The 27,780-nt window shown below is 34.7% G+C and overlaps 1 protein-coding gene across 2 annotated transcripts in view; it reads left to right on the top strand.

The window, feature by feature from the left end:
* Nucleotides 1–27,780, top strand: part of LOC132553033 (semaphorin-2A-like) — a 73,651-nt gene that overhangs the window by 38,959 nt on the left and 6,912 nt on the right. For both annotated transcript variants that reach the window (XM_060217238.1, XM_060217237.1), the window contains 13 exons: nt 18,401–18,509; nt 19,509–19,554; nt 20,556–20,627; nt 20,980–21,093; nt 22,295–22,388; nt 22,622–22,768; nt 23,071–23,192; nt 23,615–23,726; nt 24,737–24,788; nt 25,070–25,220; nt 25,463–25,652; nt 26,520–26,632; nt 26,952–27,112. In XM_060217238.1, coding sequence (XP_060073221.1) covers nt 18,401–18,509; nt 19,509–19,554; nt 20,556–20,627; nt 20,980–21,093; nt 22,295–22,388; nt 22,622–22,768; nt 23,071–23,192; nt 23,615–23,726; nt 24,737–24,788; nt 25,070–25,220; nt 25,463–25,652; nt 26,520–26,632; nt 26,952–27,112 — 1,483 coding nt within the window. The remainder of the gene's footprint in view (nt 1–18,400; nt 18,510–19,508; nt 19,555–20,555; nt 20,628–20,979; nt 21,094–22,294; nt 22,389–22,621; nt 22,769–23,070; nt 23,193–23,614; nt 23,727–24,736; nt 24,789–25,069; nt 25,221–25,462; nt 25,653–26,519; nt 26,633–26,951; nt 27,113–27,780) is intronic.

Here is a 27,780-nt window from a genome sequence, read left to right as displayed (position 1 = left end):
ATCAGTGTTTTAACTCTGATAAAACCAGCCTGTACATGTCTAACTTCGGTTGGTTACCAGTGTCTGTCTTACTTCGGTAAGACTAGCCCCTCATGTCTAACTTCAGTAGGACACCTATCAGTGTTTTAACTTTGATAAAATCAGCCTGTACATGTCTAACTTGGTTACCAGGTCACATGTCTAACTTCAGTAGGACACCTATCAGTGTTTTAACTTTGATAAAATCAGCCTGTACATGTCTAACTTGGTAAGGTCACCTGTCAGTGTCTTAACTTTGATAAAACCAGCCTGTACATACCTAAATTTGATGGTCATTACTTCCTGTCTAACTCTCATAAGACTTGCACATGCCCAGCTTTGCTAGGTTGATCTGCACTTTCATTTAACTGTCTTAAGATCTGCACTTTTTGAACTTTCATGAAGGAAATGTTAGCAGAATTAACAATTATATCAAGTTTCTCAATGAAGAATTAATGTTGTGTTTTCTTCAAACTCTTTGCCTCTCTGAACTGGATAGACATAACGCATGTTGAGAAAGCAAAAGTACTTTGTCATCTTTCAATGTCTGCTGCTTGGGTGTATCTGATAGTGTGGGGTCAGGCTATACAGATTCACTAACCTTTGATCTGATGGGAGGGGTCTTGTATCTCAAGCACTGGTATTGACTGTTTAAAGACTTTATAATTGTATATTTATGTGTCATTATTTGGACATAAAGTTGTGCAAGCAAAGTACACTTATAGATCTTGGTGTCATTTTACATAAGGCTTGTTTCATGGGATGTAAAATTGTCAAATATGCATCACAGATCAAAGTGTGCTCAGAAACATGAAAATTGTGAAAGAAGGAACCATCATTTTTCATGTTGTTGGTATTTTACTACTTCTTTAAATTTGGCAAGATACAACACACACAATCAACATAACTTAATTTGGTAAAGGATTTTGTCAAAATATATAGACATAATCTTAGATAAATTTCATCTGTTTTATAACAATAATGAAACGATAATTAAGTTGAGTTTTCATGATTACTTTTGTTGGTTGGAAATCTGTAACCTTCTCTGGTTAATTATAACTAGAAAATTCCTTGATAAAGCCATGTTTTATCTTATACTCATTTATAATTTATTTGCAGTCTAAGCATACGTTCTTGGCATTTTCTCATGTTTCTGCTGTACTAGGTGCAGCTACTGATATTGATGAGCGAGGTGGAAAGATCACCCCTTTACCTATCAAGGGACCGCCTCTAATTAATTGGGTATAGCCAGGAGCAGAAGGTCATCAGATATTGCTTAATTTAGTAATTGATCAATTTCAGGAATAGATACAGCTGTTTGTACATAGGTGGTATATATCAGTATAGTATACCACTGCTGCCAGGCGTTGTTGTACACATTCATAGAGAGTCCCAGAAAATTTATAATGCATTGCTAATCATTTGTTTAACCCTAATTATTACATCGTAAATGCAAATATCTTTGTCAGGTACAGAGATCTTTGCTAGACAGGTGAATAAAATCCATTGTTAGTGAAGAACCTTGACTTCAAGTCAGGTTGACCTCCATGGCTATTGTGAATGAAGACAGCTTGGCTTCAAGTCAGGTTGACCTCCATGGCTATTGTGAATGAAGACAGCTTGGCTTCAAGTCGGGTCGACCTCCATGGCTATTGTGAATGAAGACAGCTTGGCTTCAAGTCGGGTCGACCTCCATGGCTATTGTGAATGAAGACAGCTTGGCTTCAAGTCGGGTCGACCTCCATGGCTATTGTGAATGAAGACAGCTTGGCTTCAAGTCGGGTCGACCTCCATGGCTATTGTGAATGAAGACAGCTTGGCTTCAAGTCGGGTCGACCTCCATGGCTATTGTGAATGAAGACAGCTTGGCTTCAAGTCGGGTCGACCTCCATGGCTATTGTGAATGAAGACAGCTTGGCTTCAAGTCGGGTCGACCTCCATGGCTATTGTGAATGAAGACAGCTTGTCTTCAAGTCGGGTCGACCTCCATGGCTATTGTGAATGAAGACAGCTTGGCTTCAAGTCGGGTTGACCTCCATGGCTATTGTGAATGAAGACAGCTTGGCTTCAAGTCGGGTTGACCTCCATGGCTATTATGAATGAAGACAGCTTGGCTTCAAGTCAGGTTGACATCAAAGGCTTTGTAAGTGAAGACACCTTGGCTAAAACAACAAATTGACCGAAAGACTATTTTTTAGTTAAATACTTTGGCTACACAGGTACATCTTATGTTAGTTAACATATCTTGGCTACAACAACTGATAGACCTTACTAAGACAATTGTTAGTATAACACTTTGGCTATAACAGGTTGACCATAACATCATTGTTTGTGAAGACACTTTGATACAACAGAAAGGTCTTAAGGCCAGTTTTAATTAGGAATCCTTGGCTACAATGGAAAGATTTTAAGGCCAGTTTTAGTAAAGAATCCTTGGCTACAACAGACAGACCTTAAGACCAGTTAGAGTTAAGAAACCTTGGCTACAACAGACAGACCTTAAGACCAGTTAGAGTTAAGAAACCTTGGCTACAACAGACAGACCTTAAGACCAGTTAGAGTTAAGAGGCCTTGGCTACAACAGACAGACCTTAAGACCAGATATAGTTAAGAAACCTTGGCTACAACAGACAGACCTTAAGACCAGTTAGAGTTAAGAAGCCTTGGCTACAACAGACAGACCTTAAGACCAGTTATAGTTAAGAAGCCTTGGCTACAACAGACAGACCTTAAGACCAGTTAGAGTTAAGAAACCTTGGCTACAACAGACAGACCTTAAGACCAGTTAGAGTTAAGAAACCTTGGCTACAACAGACAGACCTTAAGACCAGTTAGAGTTAAGAGGCCTTGGCTACAACAGACAGACCTTAAGACCAGTTAGAGTTAAGAGGCCTTGGCTACAACAGACAGACCTTAAGACCAGATATAGTTAAGAAACCTTGGCTACAACAGACAGACCTTAAGACCAGTTAGAGTTAAGAAGCCTTGGCTACAACAGACAGACCTTAAGACCAGTTATAGTTAAGAAGCCTTGGCTACAACAGACAGACCTTAAGACCAGTTAGAGTTAAGAAACCTTGGCTACAACAGACAGACCTTAAGACCAGTTAGAGTTAAGAAACCTTGGCTACAACAGACAGACCTTAAGACCAGTTATAGTTAAGAAACCTTGGCTACAACAGACAGACCTTAAGGCCAGTTATAGTTAAGGAACCTTGGCTACAACAGACAGACCTTAAGACCAGTTAGAGTTAAGAAACCTTGGCTACAACAGACAGACCTTAAGACCAGTTAGAGTTAAGAAACCTTGGCTACAACAGACAGATCCTCAGATCATTGCTAATTCATGCTGATATCTTCCTCAACTTTATACATCACTGGTTTCTCAATCCTGGATATTTTAAGAAAACACGCTGTACATCTCATCATTAAGTTAATTATACTTTGACATCACAGGAAGAAAAAGCATCCATGAATGTCGAGTGTTAATTGTGGGATACTTTCATTTTGTTTTTGTAGCGCTTTTATCAGGATATTCAAAAAATGTTTTCAATAAAAGAAAGCTGAGGCTTTGATAAGAGTCCGCTATAAATAAAACACTTTTCAGCTGTTCCTTGTAAATGAAGTACATCTAGAACATTTAGTGTTTTCTTGTCAAATACTGTGAAAATAAAACATAAACAAGTATCAAGAATTACTTTTGACAATCATATTCATGTGTACTTTAACATCCTGTTTAGAATGGAACCGGTATTGGACAAGGAAAACAAAATTTGTTCCTTTTGTAGCCTGGGTTATGAACAACTTTGGCTGGATGGTAAAGCTATGCTGAAATCTGCTGTTGTATGGTGTCTTCATATTCTTGAAGACAAATCCTGTAATTATATCCAATGTACTAGATCAGAACCGAAGAGGGTTTTTGTCTTCAATAAACACAGGCATGATGACACTCTTTATGCTGTCAAACCTTCATACAGAGAAGGCTTCCAAGAATACAGACTTTTTTTATTTCAGAGGAAATGATTTTACTGTATTTTATCAGATGACTTGCAGGAAATGTAAACGCCTTTAAAACTAGATAGGAAGTCAAACAATCAGGTTAGTCTGCTTGATGATAATCTAATAAGTTTATATAATACTAGCTGCATTCCTGTTGTATTTGATTCAATTTCTGTGAAGTTACACCAAATTATTTCTCTCCCTCTGTCTCCCTTTTTCACAATAAATTGATCCATGTTGTAAGATGGAAGAGTCTGTTATGAAAATTGTGGGATGTAAGGATTGCCTTGGTGGGTGGGAGATCACAGTTATATGTAACACTACATAATTTCACAGACGTAAATGTCTGTCTGCTACCCAGAATTAAAATCATTTCCACTACACGAGTAGAAAAGGATCCGAGAACAAACGTGGTAAATCTAGCTGTTATTACAGAGATATCTTTTGTTCATGTGTGTAGCATCACACAGGTAATTTGTATGTGGTTTACAGAACTTGTTATCTTGTGATACTGTCCAAACCTGTTCTTTTGATGGAATTTATGCTTAAATGCTGAAAATGATGAGCTGAAAAGAAACTAAATGAGCTCACAAATTAGATAGGTATGACAAAGAATCTACAGATATGTGAATATAATTTCTCCTTCGATAAATTGTTTTTCTGAAAATGTAGTGCTGCATGAAATGTTTGATGTCTGTCGGAGATTGTGGTATTCTATCTGTGTGACGGTGTATGTCTGCACTTCCTCCAATCTGAGGCTGGAGACATGCATAACAATACCATATTGTTGAAGTTGATAAAAAGGTCTAGCTACTGGCTTTATATCTCAGCTTACCTATAAACTTTACTGAAATACTACATCTGCAGTCCATTTGTTATTTCCTTTCTCATTGAGATAGCAGAAACTTTTACAATGGAAAGGGCAAAGATTTTAAAGTCCTGATCAGAACACAAGCCTTGTAAAGATAATGACTTATTTGTAGTAGAAGTGCAGAATGCATCAAAGCCATGTGTTTTTTTGTTGGCTGGGTTTGGAAATGAGAATTACTGTGTTGCTAAGGTTTCAAAGGTGATGATTCTTTTACCATGATGACATTAAAAAGGAAAGGTACTGATTTCAATTTTATCGAAAATGGATAAAAAATAATATGTATTACAAGTTTAATTAATGTTAAGGGAGGCCTGTTTTATCCTTTTTAACTAGATGTTATGATACACAGAAAGGGTAAGACAGTCATTAAATCTATTTTACCTTATTTAAACATCCTTATAGGTTCTTTCTCCAGATGATACAAACCTGAAGGTCTTGCTATTGTCTATATTGATGTTCAACTTCCATTGAGTGTCAAGGTCATCACATGGAGTGATGGCACCTTGAAAGGGTTTGTGAATGGCCTGATCATCCATGTGAACATTAGTAGAAACCAGTCAGATGAGGAAAATTAGAACTTTTGTTTTTATATCTTGTTCAAATAATACTTATATATCATTTCTTTTTACAGTATTAACAGTTGTAATATAAATGTTTAAATGGAGGAGGGTGTGAGCAACATTACTTTAAAGAATTCTTATGTAAATATTTGGAAGTTAGGGAATTGAAAAAAAGACTTGATCTTAGCTATCTGAAAGGATTTTGATGTGTAAAGCATTGGGAACACTAGACTCTAGCTGAAGGCCGACGAAGTGTTAAGTAAAATGTCTTAAACTGGTTAAGAAATGCGTTCTGTCTTACCAGAGATTTTGCAGAATTTCATTATCGAAGGTGTTTATGATAAGAAGATGGCTGGAGCTGCTGTTGGATTAGAAACTTATCATGGTTTGTAGGGAGTGTCCCAAAGTTTTACCAAAGCTTTATAAACATTTACCTATAACAGGTGATGTGAGACAGAATTAGGGGCACGAAGGAGGACAGATTGATAAAAATAGTCCTTGTTAAATGACCTGGACAATGTATAGTATTAAAGCTCTGGTAAAAATGACATAGAAGTAAATGTTTAGTGTTAATTTACTCTACATCTTACAATTCACAGGGAAAACGGTGCAGTTTGAAGGAATAGTGAGTCTCTGGAAACATCCTAAGCTAACTTGTGAGATGTGGCTGAAGTGATACAATAATCAGCTAAAGCTTGTTTTGTCTAAATAAAGTGAATTGATTTGAACATGCCCTGTGCCTTTGGAGGTTAAGGGGATGGGGAGTTGATGTTGGTCTTGGTGGTTGTGACGGCATTGGCCAGGAATTGTAACATAGATAAGATCGTGTTTATCATTGTGGACATGTGACATTGTTTTGTGGGATAAGGAAGTATGATGCTACAGATGTATAACAGGTCTGACCTTTAGTGTGTAGTTGTAGGTGTTATCGTTAATCAGTATGTACAGGTAACTAAGGAGTCTGGAGACACACAAACAGGCTGTTGGCTCACACCTTCAGGTAACCACACTGTTTGGTGTTTACACAGGAATCCCTATTGGCATTGCCTACATATCACCAGCATCAACAACCCCATATCATACACCTCCTATCTGTGCCATGGTGCGAGATCTAACTCGGCTTTCCATTTTCTACAGTCATGACAGATTACTCCAGATTTTCTGCATTATTTAGCTAATACCTGATATTAAGCCAAATATTCCGTGCAGAGTCCTTCAGCAGTGTTTCAGTGGTATTACAAAATTATTCAATATAAGTGATTTTTAACAGTATTTCAAATGATAGATAAAATACTTTGAAGTGATGAAATTTGAAACTGAATGCCTGAGAAAGTTCTTGTTGTGGAACCAATATATCGGTACATTGTATTGATCATTCCAACTACAACATTTAATCTTGAATGGATTTAATTGAATCACATCATACAAATTTAAAGACTGATAATCCTGCCTTCTGCAATTCATCTTCTGCAAAGATGAAGAACTCCTAAAAAAAGTCATAAGTAGAAAAACACGATATGAGACAATTCAGGAAGAAATTTTCGTAAAAATGACTCTTGCTTTGGTCAAGGAATGGTGTTCTCACAAAGACAATTAGATATACACGTCTCGTGAGGATTGATCACTCACAACTATCAGAACAAACCTATCCTCCTTTATAATCAATGGATAACATACAAATAGGGCAGTCTATCTAAATTTGGTAATGTAATTGTCAAACTATACATCATAGATTGACCTTTAGTGACCTTTAATGGCTGAATGAGTATAAAGGTTAAATGTCAAAATCAAACGTAGATCTAGAAAATAAAGCTGTGTGAGAGTGTCTATGTAACTTGGATAGTAATTTGATATCATGTATCCTACCCAAGTTACATTAACTTAATAAACTCTTGACTTATAATAAATTACAATCATGTTGGAAGTTTTCTCAGACTGAAGGTGGTCCAACTTGTTTGTTGGCCTATATTTCCATCCTACAATGAAGAAATATCTTCACGCTACAGATATTCTCATTAGTTTGGTGTTTCTCTGATATAATATAAACCGTAGATCAAAGACTGACACAAAACTCCAATATCAAAAGTATTTTTTCCTTGTCGGTAGTTTTATGGTAAAAAGTTTTAATGTTCACAGGATGCAAACTAGCTGATACTGATGTTGTCCTTATATAACATACATCCAACTTTATATTGATATACTGAAAATAAGACGTGTGATGGCTTTAATATGGCAGCTAACTTTTCCTTCATGTTTTAAAATTGAAGTACTTCATTTAAATGCCATCACAAACTCACTTTCCCACATTGACCCAAGATTGGCTGGTCTGCTCAGGTTTGATAGCCTTTGTGCATGAAACGCAGACTGACATCTTTGTATATCATGGCCTGTTGCTACATTTTAAGGTTCATTTTCAATAATGGGATGATAGCATGTCTGGGTGTGTTTTGTCCGTGGTAAATCAATTATATTTGCACTTGTGTGATCGTAAGTATCTCAGACTGGCACCCAGTGACTAGACCATCACCCCTTCCAAACTCAAAAAAATGAAGAATGCAACATATGATTAACCTTTCCCAACAGATCAGATTTGAAACCAGAGAATGTTAATGGGTAGGAAATTTCAAACCCTGAAATGTTCTTCATGTTTACATCAAAATGACAAATATAAACATGGACAACAAAGAAAATGTGTCAACTGAATCAGAATTAAAACTTAGATTTAATGAAACTAGCAGAAAACAAGAAGAAATGAAAGATTTACTCACAGACCGTTGTGATTATCATTTTCTTCTGACTTTTGTGAAAAACATTGATACATAGTAACCAGGTATGCAGTGTAATACATTATCATGTCTTGACACCTCATTTAAGTTAAAATGATTAGGTCAGTATGTTCATAACTTGAAGGGAAATAAATTTGAGGATTTGCATTAAGAAACCTTTATTTATTTTCTCATGACTTTAAGTTATGTGTTAAAAATTCTTTTACTTGTGTAATGTGGAATGTCTTAAACCAGTTAAATAATCACCTTATATGCTCCATAGCTAATGGTTTAGGGCATCATGTTAATGCATTTATATGATAGATAAATGCCATGTTACATGGGTCTTCTGATAGGTAATCTCTAAACAGTAGTAACTACATAGTATCTCTCTATGGTGTATATCTCAGTATTGTTTTTGACTGTGATGGTACCCATACTTATCAGGACATTCACACAAGTGGCACCAGTATATTGGTCCTATATATACAAAGGATGGGGCGTGATGAGCTGGATGATAAAACCTCCTCGTCAAAGAAGTGGTTTACTGGTAGATAAGTCAGGACAATGCTAAACTTCCCTTCCTAACTTCTGATGAAAGCATTCTAGAACCACAAAAGACATCCTCAAGTAATAAATAGTGCAATCTTCTACAAGGAGGTTCCTGAACAGCAGCAGCACAGCCCAGCACAGCCCAGCAGCACAAGGAGTTAAAGATAGTTCCCATCTTATCTTACAACACCAGTAGCTCTTTAATTAACCCATCTTTTCACAGTCAATTGGGTTCACGATCTGGAAATGTCTTAGGAATTCAGTGATACTGGTATTTAGATTTAGAAGGATCAGTTATACTGGTATCTAGATTTTTAGCAATATAGTTTTTGATCACTGACCCTGTTAACCAACATCATCTTCCTTAATCTGTAAATCGTACTTTACCTACATTGAAATACACAAGAAGGAATGATTTAAAATTTTACTGAACGTATTGGGTTTAAATCAGACAAGTTATTTATGAATGATCTTAAGCATTCTTGATAACTTACATGTAATTTGGCCTCTGTTTAATTGTTTTAAATTACGAGGATCAAGATGATGTTACTAGATACTGTGACCCTGGTGATATTTGATACGTTTCCTATTTATAGTCGTGTGTGTTTAACTAGGTTTTATAGTCACATCAGATAGTTTAACCTAAAAGTACATAATACACCTATGTAGTAAGACATTGTAGTAAATAAAAAAAAAACATTCAATCTTAAATATCGTCTGAAAATTGTTTTGATATTGTGTAATAACTGAAAATTATCTCAAGAGTCAATTTTTTCATATGCTAATAGATTTGTGAACAAGTCTTAACAGAGTAATACACTCTTAACCAGAATTGATTTTTTAATCTTTAATCCATTTGATATTCTTAATATGTGTTACAAATCGTTGGACTTTTGAGGACCAATTTCTTTACAATGGCAATAAAATTGTACTAAGGACAATAGAGGTAAGGATATGTCTTCAATTAGGACCAGTTATCACATGGTTTGCCACAATACAACGACAGTTAAAATTTAGGAAATTTTGTTTATGTCAAGTCCATGGTATCAATTAGTGTTGGACCAATTGTTAAGCAGCGTCCTCAGTGTCTAGAACAACTCTCCAAATCATTAAAAATACTGTAATGTTGGAAAAGCGTCAAACCTAATGTTGAGGGCCTGATGCCATTAAAAGGGTAGACAATGGTTGAAGATGAAAATTATAATGGATTTCTTTTATAATGTTATTATAGAAATTTATAGTTCCAAAATGAAATTAAAATCCGTGATTGAAATGGATTTCTCAGCCTCACTGAGATGCCTGCAGGCACCAAATCCTTGACTGGGATAACACAGCTGTGATGATAGAGCAGGGTTCTGATTGTCTCTCAGGGACACCGACCACTGGTGCCTGATATCATGAGTCATATTGTAAATGTATTGTTCCCTTCATTACCATTTACATGAACATCTTGAGATTGCCAAGGGTTTTCCTGAAAGAAATTGCAAACCTCTGAACCTTAATGGGTGATAATCACTTCCATTTTCATTAGTTGAAGAGCTTTTTACACAAGGATATTCAAAGATCACACGATTTTATCCATAAACTATGCTATTTGTAGAATTCAGTTTTGTTCACGTTAAAGAAACCTATAAATGGCTGTCAGATTACTGTTGAATGTGATTGGTATAATTTGTGTTATAATTCATTCTTAGACCAATACCAATACATCTCCTTCATGATATAGTGGCCGTTGTGTACAATCCAGTGAATCACGCCCAACTAAGATCTGGAAAATGCACCAAAATGCCTGCAGAAATGTCATGGAATAATACTGAAATTTATGACATTGAAATGAAAGCACTATCTTAACCTTTGTGAACATGATGCTTAGCAGGTGCTAATATGTTAAGTCTACTTTATGGTACAGATATGGATTACAGCCATCATAAAACTGTTGAATTTTACCTTAAACATGCTTAATATCAAGAAAGTTTGACAAGAAAGGAATTATGCTTATGACTTTTGAATGTTTTCTCTGGAAGGATGAGTTGTATTACAATGAAAAATATACCTTTAGGAAGACCTATGATGTATTGATATGTTGTCTCACAACCTGATGGACAGCCTTTAAATTTCTCTACAATACACCCTTGGTTTATGGCATCAAAGCCTGATTAAACCTGAACAATGCTAATTCAAATTTTACTGGCTCAAAACTTGGGGGCTTTGAAGTGTGTACTGTATAGTAATCACCAGGCTATAGGGTACAGAATGTCTGAATTTCACTTAACATCCATTAACATAAAACCGGAACAGAAATGTTGTCATAAAAAACACTAATCCTACTTCCATGGAAGGCAGTTTCTGTACACAATGGTTTATGTGGAGGTTTATTTTATCTTCACTGTTCTTATATTGAAGTATCATTCACAAAACCTCACATTGTATCACTTTGGTCAAGAAGGCTATTTTATCTGGAGCTTGATTACAAATTTATGTGCTGGACAGTTTAAATCAACCAAGTAGTGCTCTGCATCCTGAGTTTTGGGGAGCTTGGTTTGAATCACAATTTACCTTCATTTTTTTTAACGTTCATCTCTATCAGACTGTTCTTTTCAACAGTATTTGGATGATTATGTAAATATCATTGTGTAATGAGATGGGAACCCTTTTCCTGCAGAATTCTCAAACTTAATGTTACACAAGTATTAACATATAGATGCACTGACTAAGCATGGTTTCTTATTAGATCACATCCTGTATAAGTGTATGATATGCTTTTGGAAATGTGGTCCATAAAGAATGTTTTCCATGAAATGAATTTGTGAAAATACACAGTTAGTATTTTGAGAAGAATTGCAGTATCAATACCCATTATTTTTCATTTCAAACATTATGTCATTTGACACCCATAGATGTTATCACACTAATATACAAATCATTGAAATTTACTTCAATTTCATAACAACTGGTTGTGTCCCATCTGATATTGGTCAAACTGTTTATCTTTCGAAAGAAGATATCATGTGGATGGTAAAATGCCAAATACTACAAATATAATATACATGGCCTGGTAACATCATCACTGATACTATATCATACGATATACAGAGTATTTCCTTTTTAGGTCACCTGACTGTCAGAATAACATATTGCGATCCCCTTGTCTGGTGTCATGTGTCGTAAACTTGTAACATTTTCGACTTCTTCTGGAAAATTCCTGAACTGATTCAATGAAATTTTTCAAAAACCTCCCATGTCTAAAAGCGCACCAAAATTGTAAATTGTATATTGTCCCCAATCCCAGGGGCCTGAGGGGCGGGGACAAAAAGGGTCAAAATTGATTGAAAGTTAGACAAATCTTCTTCTGAAATCCTAGGTATGGTAGAATCAAGCACTCTTCATGGATGGAAAGGCCTTCAGATGCTTTACTAAATTGTAAATTTCATGACCCCAGGGTCTCTCATTTCCCCAAGGGGAGGGGGTAAAGTTTACTGTAGTTTACATAGGAAAATCACATTTTTGAACACCATTTGTTCATTTTGGATTGGATATAGTTTAAACCTGATTAGAATTATTAGTTTAAGTGTTACGTTTTGGCCTCTTGTCTATACATCTTGTTATAATAGAACTTCAGTTTAAACTTTCATTTAGAATATATATGATTTGAAGTAGTCTTAAGCACTTTATAATTAACACATGCACATGAATTTTTTTCAAATTATAGACCTTAGATTGACTACTTGAAAATAATTCATACAAAAAAACAGAAATATAACATTTGGCTTGACACCAACATTACTGTATGATATAAGTAATTGGATCTGATTGCTTCGGTCATTAAATAACCTTATCAAATTGTAACTACACAATCACATATGAAACATGCTGGAGTATATGTATGTACTTCTGCGTTATTAAATGTAGATGAAGTAGTATTAGGGAATTTTTGCCTCTTCAGCAAATGCAGATGTTTCAGAATAATTTGTTTGTAATCGTTCTTCTGGCCTTTAGTTTCCCAATTGTAAAATTCTAAAGGCAAAAGTCATACATTCAAATTGAAGTAATTTGTCTGTAATGTTTCCTATATGTAATGTTTTATTATGACAAAAACTACACTGGGTATTTTCATTTATCAGTGTAACAACATGCTTGGTGTGGGTTGTACATTTCTGTATGTTAAGGTTATCTTGTTCTGGTGTTGGCATTTTCAAGAGTGTTGCAAAATTAATAAGCTCTGAACTTGTTTTTGATGATAATAAAAAAAATCAGCAGTAGAATCTATCAGAAAGATAGAATATTTTAATAGAATTAGCCTCTCTAATCTATCAACTTTGGGACAGAAGCTTTTATTTGACATTCAATGTGACACAACATAGGTAAATTGATGTCTGTTTAATCTGACACCCTTTGTAACCTAACATAATCCAGTTTCCAATCCAACACTTTATCAAATATGATACATTAGAATATTACTCAAAATGGCAAGTTGTATTGAAATAAAACACATAATTTGTAGATTTCAATAGAAATAGGATTGTAGCATTATGTTGGTTAAGACTAGGCATGCTGGATAGGCCGTTTCATTAATGTTCAATCTTGGGAAAACTAAGGAGTAATGATTTAAACTAAAGGTTAATGAAGTAAATAGTTGAAGCAGTAATCACATATATACCTTTTTTGTAAATGTCAGCAAAAGGTCTTACATTTATCTGTGTTATCTTCATTTAACAAATTACTGAAAGTTTGGGGGCTGCATTGATTGAAACAGAATCAATATTTCTGACTAATTTGCCATGAAACTGTTAAATACACAGCATAGAACAAGGACTTCCTCGGTGTTACCAATTTTAATTGTAGGAACCTACAATGATGTGCGGGGTAAATGCACTCATTTAAATATTTGACAGGAAATCTATCCCAATTATATGGTAGAAGTTTCTTGACACTGTCAGGTAGAGCTGACCACACCCTGATACATATCCTGATCAGAAAAAGTCAGGAAACAAAAACAGTAGAAACCTTGATACACTGTACATCAGTCACACCAGAAGCAGATAGGGAAGTTATACAGGAAGGTAAACAGCTAGACACTAACATCACCTTCAAATGCAGTATAAAATGCTTGTGTGACCTAAGTCTTCTGTCTGACGTCTTAGGAACTGCAGGCAAATTAAAAGTTGCCATATTTTTATCAGTTAGTTTTATAGTGGGTTCTGTTGCTTGTTTACCTATACCCTACAGGACATGTCCACTACCCACCATACATGTAGATAATTTGTTTACCTTTACCCTACAGGACATGTCCACTCCCCACCATACATGTAGATAATTTGTTTACCTTTACCCTACAGGACATGTCCACTCCCCACCATACATGTAGATAATTTGTTTACCTTTACCCTACAGGACATGTCCACTACCCACCATACATGTAGATAATTTGTTTACCTTTACCCTACAGGACATGTCCACTCCCCACCATACATGTAGATAATTTGTTTACCTTTACCCTACAGGACATGTCCACTACCCACCATACATGTAGATAATTTGTTTACCTTTACCCTACATGACATGTCCACTCCCCACCATTTTTGTAGATAATTTGTTTACCTATACCCTACAGGACATGTCCACTACCCACCATACATGTAGATAATTTGTTTACCTTTACCCTACAGGACATGTCCACTCCCCACCATACATGTAGATAATTTGTTTACCTATACCCTACAGGACATGTCCACTCCCCACCATACATGTAGATAATTTGTTTACCTATACCCTACAGGACATGTCCACTACCCACCATACATGTAGATAATTTGTTTACCTTTACCCTACATGTAGATAATTTGTTTACCTTTACCCTACAGGACATGTCCACTATACATGTAGATAATTTGTTTACCTTTACCCTACAGGACATGTCCACTACCCACCATACATGTAGATAATTTGTTTACCTTTACCCTACAGGACATGTCCACTCCCCACCATACATGTAGATAATTTGTTTACCTTTACCCTACAGGACATGTCCACTCCCCACCATACATGTAGATAATTTGTTTACTTTGTTTACCTTTACCCTACAGGACATGTCCATAATGTAGATAATTTGTTTACCTTTACCCTACAGGACATGTCCACTCCCCACCATACATGTAGATAATTTGTTTACCTTTACCCTACAGGACATGTCCACTCCCCACCATACATGTAGATAATTTGTTTACCTTTACCCTACAGGACATGTCCACTCCCCACCATACATGTAGATAATTTGTTTACCTTTACCCTACAGGACATGTCCACTCCCCACCATACATGTAGATAATTTGTTTACCTTTACCCTACAGGACATGTCCACTCCCCACCATACATGTAGATAATTTGTTTACCTTTACCCTACAGATAATTTGTTTACCTTTACCCTACAGGACATGTCCACTCCCCACCATACATGTAGATAATTTGTTTACCTTTACCCTACAGGACATGTCCACTACCCACCATACATGTAGATAATTTGTTTACCTTTACCCTACAGGACATGTCCACTACCCACCATACATGTAGATAATTTGTTTACCTTTACCCTACAGGACATGTCCACTCCCCACCATACATGTAGATAATTTGTTTACCTTTACCCTACAGGACATGTCCACTACCCACCATACATGTAGATAATTTGTTTACCTTTACCCTACAGGACATGTCCACTCCCCACCATTTTTGTAGATAATTTGTTTACCTTTACCCTACAGGACATGTCCACTCCCCACCATTTTTGTAGATAATTTGTTTACCTTTACCCTACAGGACATGTCCACTCCCCACCATTTTTGTAGATAATTTGTTTACCTTGGAAATAACCTGCTTCTCACAGATCCCTAAGATATCTCAAATCTTTTGTTAGTTAACAAATGTATATATATTGTAACAAAAGGACCACATATATAATATAGTAAGACGAGATGGTAAACAGATTATAACCCAAAAAGATACTCATCATGGTAACAATGTGCTGTAGTCAATTCCACTATGCTTGGTACACTATGTATGTCACTGCTAGTATGCTCCACACTGGTCATTTGTCTGAGGAAGGTGACCTTGTAGTCACACTCTAATCATCTACTAGTTGTGTTATAAGATGAAGGTGACCGTGTAGTCATCGAAACGTCACACTCTTATTTTCTACTGGTTGTGTTGTAAGATGAAGGTGACTGTATAGTCATCGAAACATCACACTCTTATCTTCTACTGGTTGTGTTATAAGATGAAGGTGACCATGTAGTCATCGAAACGTCACACTCTAATCTTCTACTGGTTGTGTTATAAGATGAAGGTTACCGTGTAGTCATCGAAACATCACACTCTTATCTTCTACTGGTTGTGTTATAAGAAGAAAGTGACCGTATAGTCATCGGAACGTCACACTCTACTCTTCTACTGGTTGTGTTATAAGAAGAAAGTGACCGTATAGTCATCGAAACGTCACACTCTAATCTTCTACTGGTTGTGTTATGATAACTTCTATTCTATTGACATCACCAACCAGAGAAAATGTTCTGAAATATAAGATAAAATTTTGAGATTGTGAGTATAATACTAGGTTTGACCCAATAAACAGTGTTGTTATTTTCTGCGGACAACTTGAGTTCACTTTGGTGGTAATATTAGTTGTAAAAATTTTGATGGTTTTACCAGTGATGACCAACTTGTGCCTCCAAAGCCAACACAACAAGTCAGCTTATTTATGGTCTGTTGCAATCAGTCTGTGTTCAATGCTAATTTTCTTCTCTACCAGAACGCCAAAGTTAATTTTGATAACGAAAACATTTACATATCCACAGGGTACAATGAATAAAACATATGTTACTGTGTAATTTGTTAACTGAAACCAGGCCACATAGCAGTGTGAACTGTGATAACCCCAACAGATCACACCATGTACCTACTGTGTATCGGACAATTTCCAGTGGGCCCTAAATCTCCTTACAGGGTCACACCATGTACCTACTGTGTATCTAACAATTACCAAAGAGCCCAAAAATCTCCTTACAAATGGCCCTAAATCTCCTCACAAGGTCACACCATGTAATTACTATATCTAGTGCTATGATGTGTTCCTGACAGGACCAAGGTTATCTCATATGGTCAAACCCTACCTTACTACTGGTTCTTGGACATCGTCAAGTGGTCACAGGATGCAGCAATGTATTCCAAAAAGTTCATTTGCCTCAAAGGTTGAGTTCTATGTTCTTAGTGACCCCTGTATGTTTCGTACTTATGTTACCTCAAAGTATTATAAGTTTTCAAGGTATAATAACCTCACTGGCTAATTCTATAAACTTTTAAGGAAAACACTGTTGAAACCATGTCACTCTTGGAGTAGATTATCAATCAAAAAATAAATTGAGTCATGGAAACCCAATTAGATAAGGAAAAAACTAAAAATAGAGGACCTGTGGAATAAATGGCTTTTATATTTAAAAAATATGAAAAATTGTGATTTCTTTCAGTAATAGGTGTATATCTGACATACTGGTAGTATTGGTGCCCTCAAGTCTGAGAAATGTGTGGTATAGCTAAGTTATCTCCCTGTTATTGAAATAGGTGAATTGGAGAATACTTATTTAAATTAATGTGCCCTAGATTTGATAAAAAAAAATAATGGGTATGTTTTGTGAGAAAGGAAAACATGACTTTTTACTTGATTGTACTGATAAATTGCTGCAGAAAATCTTATCACCATGGTTACAAGGCAGCCATGACAACACATGTGTGCTAAAGTAATACTGACATACATGTCTATTTGCTGTATAATAAATAAGAATTCAATCAGAAGAATACACGGGGTATTTTTGTTAAAATATCAAGTGATTTCTGTAAAAATTGTTTGTGTGTTTGTTAAATAATGCATAACTGGGAATTGAAGTCTAGTGACTACAAACTTGATATCACCCAAGACATCCCACTGATTTCTGTTTAGGTAACATCTTGTCACTAAGTTACTGGCTTCGAGACTTCAACATTTTTTTTTTTTATATAAGAGTTCCCTGCCTGAAGGCTACGTACATTATTCTAGTCATTTAGAGTTATTTCCCTTAGGGAAATTCATGTGATATGTGTTACTGTTATCATCCCTTATTATTTAAAAACACATACCCACACAAACACACATATATCTGCATGCTAGCCACAATATTACATTCATTCTAGCATCCCTCTTAAAAGTATGTGTCATATATGATTTATAACATCTGTGTCTCTTTGACTGATATACCATTCTTTAGGGAGATGCAAGCTTCATTCAAGGTAGCATGCATCCTTAACAAGGCCAATGTATAAATCATTAATCTGATGATATGTGAGAGATGTTAGTGGACGTATGTTTAAGATTTTAGATGATAAGTTAAGGTGACAAGAAAACCCAGAGAAATAGAATTCCTGAAATATTCTACATTTTATGGTACACCTTAGAGAAACAAGGCAGATTCTGTGTCATTACTGCACAGCAGGAACAAAAAGTGATGTTTAAAGTTCTTGTGAATCTTTATTTCTTACACTTGTGTATTCCTTATTTATCTTACTCCAACTCTAACTTGTAACTTTATATATGTTTTATTGTGTCCTTTCAGATCTTCAAGTGGATACAGCTTATGAGGGTGACATCATGGCACCAGAGAAATTATATTACAGATATTTACATATAGATGAAGCTTCTAATTCGTTATTTGTAGGAGCTATGTAAGTATTTCTAGTGTAATAATGCCACTAAGATTACAGCTTCATATAGGTCTCTACATAAGGTAGATAGTGCTTGGAGGGTTAGAACCTGGTGGCTTTATCAATTTTACTCGACATTCCTGAAAAAAATTGATACAGTACTTTAATCTTGAATTATATTTATAAAGAAATATGTTACATTATGTTTCTAATCATTCAGTTACAATGTGATGGGTCATGTTTCACCGAAGACTGTAGATTTGTTAATGTGATAACTACTCTGATTACAAAATAAACTACAATAACTAACCTCTCGTGTCATCTAAGTGGTGATTCTCTTTCTCATCAGCTTTAAAAAGGTTGTATTTAGTGGTGAATGTTGGGCAGACAGCCAGTTGTTAACATTATATAAACACTTCCTGGTTTGAAAATTATCCAATAACTATCAAAGCTTTTCCAGGGAGAATTTTATTGTAAATGATTAGATTAAATGATTGTAAATGAGGAAGAACAACATCATCAGCAATAATGTGACCACAAATCAATGTTTAACACACATGTACAGTGTCTTCCATTAATGTAGGAAACAGATATTTAAACATTTCTAAATTCTTCCTTTTATTTAGGAAAAAAAATATTAAAACCTTTCTAAAATTCTTCCGTATTGATTTAAGAAAGAAATATTAAAATATTGACATGTTTTTTAGCAGTTTTACAGTAATGGTACTTTGGTTCTTACAAGTGGGATTGCCACATATGATGCCAAAAGTTTTAGAATTAGCAGTTTAGTTAACAAAGTCCAAATGTACAGAATTCTTGATGATGTCTTTAGATAAAGGTGAAAAACAGCCTTCCTTCAAAGCTGACTGGTGTTATTGTCACAAGAGTTACCTCCCTCAATCTTACTATTCCTTTTCAACATTCATCATTTAATAGCTCAGGATTAACACTTGATTTGTTTTTATGTGTTTCATGTGTGGCATAATAAGTATTTACATATTATGATTTTTTCTCTTCCAGGAATCATATAATTCGCTTGAATGTAGCCAATATTTCTAAGAAATTTGTAAGTATTAAATATTGTTGTGTGTTTTGACCAGGGATCTAATATCTTTCTGTAAAGTATTTGGAATTATATTTTAACAGTAGGAGAATGTAATTTGAACTCAAAAGTCTCCGTGTCATGGATTCAAGTGAAGAAAGTGGTTATTTTTAATAAATCTGGATGCTAATTCATTGATGACTGTTAATAATAAATACAATACAATTGTATGTGGAATAATGTTGGATAATTAAATCCTACAATTCATGTAGAAAGAATGTTATATTTCATTTACAACACTACAAGAAAGATGAATTCAAAATAGGGTCACAACAAACAGTACATTGAATTTTTAATTTGATAAGGATCAGGAAATCTTTTTTAAATATGATATTTAAATAGAAGTCACTTTAAAAAAAAATTCATTGATTTTTTTATGATTACATATATTTATATATATATATTAAATGTCAATGAAAGTTCATTTTGATACTTTACCTATGTATCTGTTAAAATTGCACCTTGTCAAGGGGAGGTAACTCAAAGAAACCTGAAATCTCAGTGAGAACTGATGCATCTGAACCCATCAACTCAAGGGCAATGGTTTGACACTGTATCTTATTAACTCACTCTACCTTAAGGAAGGTGAGCTTGAAGCTTAAGTGAGCAAGGCATGTACTCTCGGTTTATCTTTTCCCTTCAAACAACTTCTTCTTAACCACAAAGCCAAGGTTACTGATAATTGGCTAGTAGCTGCTTTGAGAAAGGGCTACAAATTTTTACCTTCCTCCACTTTCAAGGTCACAGGGGTCAAATATGTTAAAATCTTTCAAAAACTTTTTCTCAATAACTAAAAGCCTCAGGTCATTTCAGAAATTGACTTAACAAACTGGAAAGTAAGCTTCAGAAGAGGTGAGAATTCAGACAAACTGAGCTTTTTGTTGAACAAATCATTTTACAATTTGCATATACTCTACATGTTTTAATGTGATTTATGTCAGATAACCATATTCTTTATTTTACAGGATCACTACAAATTAAAAGTTCTAGCTACAGATACTCAAATAAGTTATTGTAAATATGACGCTAAACCAGAGGTGAGTTTTATTAGTGGTCTCCAATATCTAATGAGAGATATGCTTCAGTTGTTGACTGTTACATTTCTGTATACAGACAGTGATATTTACAACATTTTGATTCAAATTAAAGAAAAGGGATTTTGTTCTGATATTTTTAAGATACAGTGTAACTTGTGAAAGGATCTATCCAGAAAGCCTTGTCAGGAGTAACAGAAGAAGTGTTAAGGATCTATTCCTTACTTATATTTAGAGTCTGTTTATCATGTATAAGCATCTCTATGAACACTTGTCTTTAATAGAATTAACAATATCTACATTTGGTTTAAGGTATTACCATCAAATTATAATACCGCTTGTTTTTATTTGACAGTTTCCAGATTGCCAGAATCATATTCGATTTATAGAAAGATATATGACGTCAGATCCAAACCAGATCTATTTCTGTGGGACAGGTGCCATGCGGCCTCTTGGCTACACCCTAAATGTAAGTCAGCTGGTAAACAGCTCTTGTTTACTAATCTGTAAAGGGTTTAGTGAAAATAATACACATGCAGTGTCTAATTTTATTGTAGGAATATCAGACAATGTCATCTTTTTTCATTTTAGATCTTTCAAGTTTTGTGTGTGATTTCTGTTAATCCATAAGTTTGGTTTAAAGAGGAGTATTTACCATTATGTGATAACTTAATGCTAGAAGTTGTGTTCAAAAGGAAAGAAAACATGTAAAGGATCAGCTTTTCTCGTAGAAATGACATTTTGAATAGTATTTACTAACTTAAATATTAGATAGATCACATTTACTGCCAAATTTTTATGATAAATTGTCTACATCTACCATCTGTCTAGCCATCAGCTTTCAGGAGCAAAAGTCGGAAGGTTGTTATAACTATATAAAGTGCTGTATGCATGTGTCCTTGGTATACGATGTTACATGTTGTTTTAACCCCACTGATATATGATGTGTATGTCTGTACCCGTATCATAGTAACCCCATCCACCATACCAAGCCACATGACCTCTGCGTGACCTCTGCACACATATTTTTGGCCCAGAGTAAAACCAGAGTGGTGTTTAAATATACATATGGGTGTTTCAGGTAGTACCCTGTAACACATACATATGGTTGTTCTTTATCAACCATATCAGTATCATTTCTAAGGTGTACTTCTGTATGCAACCCTTGATTTGAGTTAGAATGGTATTTCCAGGCCTGGAAAGAATTAAGAAATTTTGACAGTATAACACTGCCAAACTAGTGCAGTTTCTGTCAAGGGTTGTGTGTATAGAGGTTAGTCCTGGAAATGATATCTTATCTTGTCTAATTAATGATACAGCTTTCATTACATCATTGAAAATATACAGTAGGTGTTTTAATTCGATGTTGAACTGTTGTACTTGACATACTGGTACAGTGTAACATGTTTCAGTTGACTCCGTAACGTTATTCATTATGTGAATGAAAAATAGTGAATTGATATTAGTTTTTGAGGTTTAGTATATATTTGTCTCTCAGTTCTCACATGATAAGATGTTATTGTATTTAATTGTACACACAAAAGATTGTCTCTGAAGATGTCTTTAAGATGTTAGTCTCCTAGACCATCTGTTTGATCATTATGTAGGGTTGAGATTTATTACATATTAGACAAGTTTTTCTAGTAACAATGTAATTGTAACCGTTTCAGATTGATGTAATGGAGACGAGGGAAAGCCAGGGTATCAGCGCAGAGTCCATGTGTCCCAATGATCCATTCCAAAACTCAACCGCGCTTTATGTTGGTACGATCAACCAATGAGAAATCAGGAACTGTAGAGTTAAATCAATGATGATGTATACATTTATTGATTGATTAACATTGATGTAGCTGTGATATTCACAGGAAATCTTACATTTATGCTGTGAATAAAAACAATCATTTAGTATACAAATCTGAAATATGTCCTTCCAGGTAGGTGGGATGTCAAGACTGCCTTGATTAAATAAACATTGTTTATTCTCTTGTGCAATTCAGAAAGTGGAAATCCTGGCAATGTGTCAGCCCTCTACTCTGGAACGAGTGCCTCTGGGCGGCCATTTATCTACAGACCACGTCTCATGGACAATGGTGTGGAGTCCAGTGGTTACATGAAGACAGTGGATGATGACATTTGGATAAACAGTAAGAGTTATTTCCCTTTGTACAACCTGATACATTGCCGTTTCATTAAAGCATACACACAGATTTGGTATTTGTATTCATACCAGAACATATAGATATTATCTTAACTTGCCCATGGTATATGTAAATATGAGTGTAAATAAGTTCACTTGGATGATGACAACAATGATGATAACCAGTTCTATTGTTTAGTTCAATCGGATGGAAGAAATAAAATAATTTTTTGGCCATGTATCTTAGAAAAACATGTAATGAAAACCTCAAAATGGCTGGTCTAAACATTCTTGTTTTTGTTATAACAGAGGGACAGTTTGTTGGCTCATTTGACATGGGGGACAGTGTTTACATCTTCTTTAGAGAAGTAGCATTGGAGTTTACCAACTGTGAGAAGCGGGTCTTCTCCAGAGTGGCCAAGATCTGCAAGGTAATGTTATTTATCTCATGATTCACCTTCAGGACTATACAGGTGTTTGGTTAAGACAGAGACGTATATATCACATGTGTTATATATGTCTCTGGTTAAGATACATTAGATAATGTAGGATGTCTTGTTTCAAGTTATTTAAAAAGTGTAGATCAAAACAACAGTAAAAATTGATGGTCTAGCTCTTATCTGTTAATTTTATGAAAAGATAAATATAAAATTGTATATAAGTGTTTTATATTGCAGTACATAATAAAGATGTCATATTGATCGTTTGATATTTCAGAATCTTCAGTGTCATGTTTAGTCAAATGACAGGACAATTCAGTGATGACATTTTAATCACTTTTCTAACTTGTGAATCGACTGACCTATGTACTGTTGTCGGGATATTGAGCCTGTAATATTTTCTGTTGATATAGAGGGACCAAGGAGGAGCCAGAAGTATCCTGCGTAACAGATGGACATCATTCCAGAAGTCCAGACTTAATTGTTCAATTCCTGGTGACTTTCCATCATATTTTGATGAAATCCGTAAGTTGAATTAGACAACTACCAGCAGTTATTTTTCATATACTCAAAGAACACTATGTATTGTCTGTTGAGCAGTTATTTTACATATACCAAGAGAACACTATGTATTGTCTGTTGGAGCAGTTATTTTACATATACCCCGAGGACACTATGTATTGTCTGTTGAGCAGTTATTTTACATATACCCCGAGGACACTATGTATTGTCTGTTGGAGCAGTTATTTTACATATACCCAGAGGACACTATGTATTGTCTGTTGGAGCAGTTATTTTACATATACCCCGAGGACACTATGTATTGTCTGTTGAGCAGTTATTTTACATATACCTCGAGGATACTATGTATTGTCTCTTGAGCAGTTATTTTACATATACTCACGAGCAGTTATTTTACATATACCCCGAGGACACTATGTATTGTCTGTTGAGCAGTTATTTTACATCTACCCCGAGGACACTAAGTGTTATCGTATTAGAGACCATATTAATTAGTGTATTTCTATATCAGAGGACACTAAGTATTATTGTATTAGAGACTGTATTAATTAGTGTATTTCTATATCAGGGGACACTAAGTGTTATTGTATTAGAGACCATATTAATTAGTGTATTTCTATATCAGGGGACACTAAGTGTTATTGTATTAGAGACTGTATTAATTAGTGTATTTCTATATCAGGGGACACTAAGTATTATTGTATTAGAGACTGTATTAATTAGTGTATTATCTATATAGGGGACATGTATTAGAGACTGTATTAATTAGTGTATTTCTATATCAGGGGACACTAAGTATTATTGTATTAGAGACTGTATTAATTAGTGTATTTCTATATCAGGGGACACTAAGTATTATTGTATTAGAGACTGTATTAATTAGTGTATTTCTATATCAGGGGACACTAAGTGTTATTGTATTAGAGACTGTATTAATTAGTGTATTTCTATATCAGGGGACACTAAGTGTTATTGTATTAGAGACCATATTAATTAGTGTATTTCTATTACAGAGGATGTGGAGCGAGTCGGTGACATATTCTATGGCCTCTTCACTACCAATGTGTGAGTACAACATAACACGCCATATCTTACACTTCACAACAGACATTAAAAAGCACTTAGATGGATTCAAGGGAATAAATGTGTGATTTTGAACAGAACTAGCCATGATGTAATATCAATTATATATACTTTATTATTCTGTGTATGTTCTAAACGTGATTTTGGAGAGAAATACATAATATGATAAAGTCATCTTTAGATATGAGAACTACCCAGTTAATTTAAACTCAGAAATTAAATGTTTGTTTGTGTACATCTTAAATGTGATCTTCTCTTCCCAGGAATGGTATATCAGCCTCAGCTATCTGTGCCTACAATGTCAGTGATATTCTGAGGTCCTACAGGGGAAGATTTAAATCACAAGCCAGTACTAACACTAACTGGCTTCCAGCGGACAACGAACCTGCTAACTGGCCTAATAGACCACCAAATGTAGGTCATAAGACTGTATAGTCCAGTAACCTTACCAGCACCTCAGAATTTCTTCCTCCTTTAATACTAAATTTTGAGATTTTGAAATTTCAATTTTGTGCAAAGTAAAATGTTTAAAATATTTTGCTGTTTTTCTTGCTGATTTTATATATAACAGGATAGTATCCTACACAGGTAAAAGTATAAAAATGATATTTGAACAATTTTCAGCAACGTGTTCATCAGTATTCTTACCTTTTCAGTGTAATAATAATTCAAAGGACCTGTCTGATGTCATTTTGTCGTTTATTCGGTTAAACCCCCTTATGGACGAGGCAGTTCAACACCTTAATGGGAAACCAATATTCTATGAGATGGGTACACAGATGCACCAGTTAGAGGTCGCACATGATATCAATATGGAAAACGAAGTTGTTTTCTTTGCATCAACAAGTAAGTCCAATGTTGGGTTTTAACATTTACCATCCAAGTCCTTGGGTAAGATAAACATTTTGTTATTTAGACTAATCTTCTTTATTTGTTCTGTAGAAAAGAAAACTTCTCTCTACTTACCTGCGTTTCACAAATTTGTTCTGTAGAGAAGAAATTATTTCTCTACTTACCTGCACTTCACAAATTTGTTCTGTAGAGAAGAAAACTTCTCTCTACTTAACTGCGTTTCACAAATTTGTACTGTTGTGAAGAAAACTTCTCTCTACTTACCTGCGTTTCACAAATTTGTTCTGTAGAGAAGAAATTATTTCTCTACTTACCTGCACTTCACAAATTTGTTCTGTAGAGAAGAAAACTTCTCTCTACTTAACTGCGTTTCACAAATTTGTACTGTAGTGAAGAAAACTTCTCTCTACTTACCTGCGTTTCACAAATTTGTACTGTAGTGAAGAAAACTTCTCTCTACTTACCTGCGTTTCACAAATTTGTTCTGTAGAGAAGAAAACTTCTCTCTACTTACCTGCGTTTCACAAATTTGTACTGTAGTGAAGAAAACTTCTCTCTACTTACCTGCGTTTCACAAATTTGTTCTGTAGAGAAGAAAACTTCTCTCTACTTAACTGCGTTTCACAAATTTGTTCTGTAGAGAAGAAAACTTCTCTCTACTTACCTGCGTTTCACAAATTTGTTCTGTAAAGAAGAAAACTTTTCTCTACTTACCTGCGTTTCACAAACTGTAGTTTAGAGTTATGATCTCACAGAAGTTTGACTTTCTAATTATGATTTCAGAATTTTGTTATATCTAAATCACTAAAATCTTAAACATGGTGGTGTTCCTTGTCTATATTTTGCTTTCCTTTTTCACAGGTAAAGGTCAGATCTACAAGATATTCCTGGAACAGGGTTCTAAACAGGGCATTATATCTAGTGTATACAACCTCTTTAACATTCCTGAACCAATATGGGCAATGAAACTGAAGGTAAGTTTAAAAGTCTATATTACAGGACCTTTGTTTTTTAGGGAGAGAGTATCTATGTAGTTGTGATAAGTACACCAGACTATAGATAACAGGACCTGTGTATTCAGGGAGAGAGTATCTATGTAGTTGTGATAAGTACACCAGACTTTGATATACAAACAGGACCTGTGCTTTTCAGGGAGAGAGTATCTATGTAGTTGTGATAAGTACACCAGACTTTGATATACATACAGGACCTGTGTATTCAGGGAGAGAGTATCTATGTAGTTGTGATAAGTACACCAGACTTTGATATACAAACAGGACCTGTGCTTTTCAGGGAGAGAATATCTATGTTGGATCTGACACTGCAGTCAAGCAAGTTAATATAGTCACTTGTAGCAGATACGATAAGACTGACACCTGTGCGCATGATCCCTTCTGTGCCTGGAAAATAGTTCCTGGAGAATGTATCAGAATGGACAGAAGTTACTTTAATGAGTAAGTCAATTATCTCCATTTACAACTTTAATGAGCAAGTTAATTATCTCCATTTACAACTTTAATGAGTAAGTCAATTATCTCCATTTACAACTTTAATGAGTAAGTCAATTATCTCCATTTACAACTTTAATGAGTAAGTCAATTATCTCCATTTACAACTTTAATGAGTAAGTCAATTATCTCCATTTACAACTTTAATGAGTAAGTCAATTATCTCCATTTACAACTTTAATGAGTAAGTCAATTATCTCCATTTACAACTTTAATGAGTAAGTTAATTATCTCCATTTACAACTTTAATGAGTAAGTCAATTATCTCCATTTACAACTTTAATGAGCAAGTTAATTATCTCCATTTACAACTTTAATGAGCAAGTTAATTATCTCCATTTACAACTTTAATGAGCAAGTTAATTATCTCCATTTACAACTTTAATGAGCAAGTTAATTATCTCCATTTACAACTTTAATGAGCAAGTTAATTATCTCCATTTACAACTTTAATGAGCAAGTTAATTATCTCCATTTAAAACTTTAATGAGCAAGTTAATTATCTCCATTTACAACTTTAATGAGCAAGTTAATTATCTCCATTTACAACTTTAATGAGCAAGTTAATTATCTCCATTTACAACTGTAATGAGCAAGTTAATTACATTTACAAC

The sequence above is a fragment of the Ylistrum balloti genome, unplaced genomic scaffold, assembly GCF_031769215.1.
Source record: "Ylistrum balloti isolate Yb309-2 unplaced genomic scaffold, AGI_CSIRO_Ybal_v1 Utg370292, whole genome shotgun sequence".
Classification (NCBI taxonomy): domain Eukaryota; kingdom Metazoa; phylum Mollusca; class Bivalvia; order Pectinida; family Pectinidae; genus Ylistrum; species Ylistrum balloti.
This window is presented reverse-complemented; position numbering and strand designations above follow the sequence as displayed.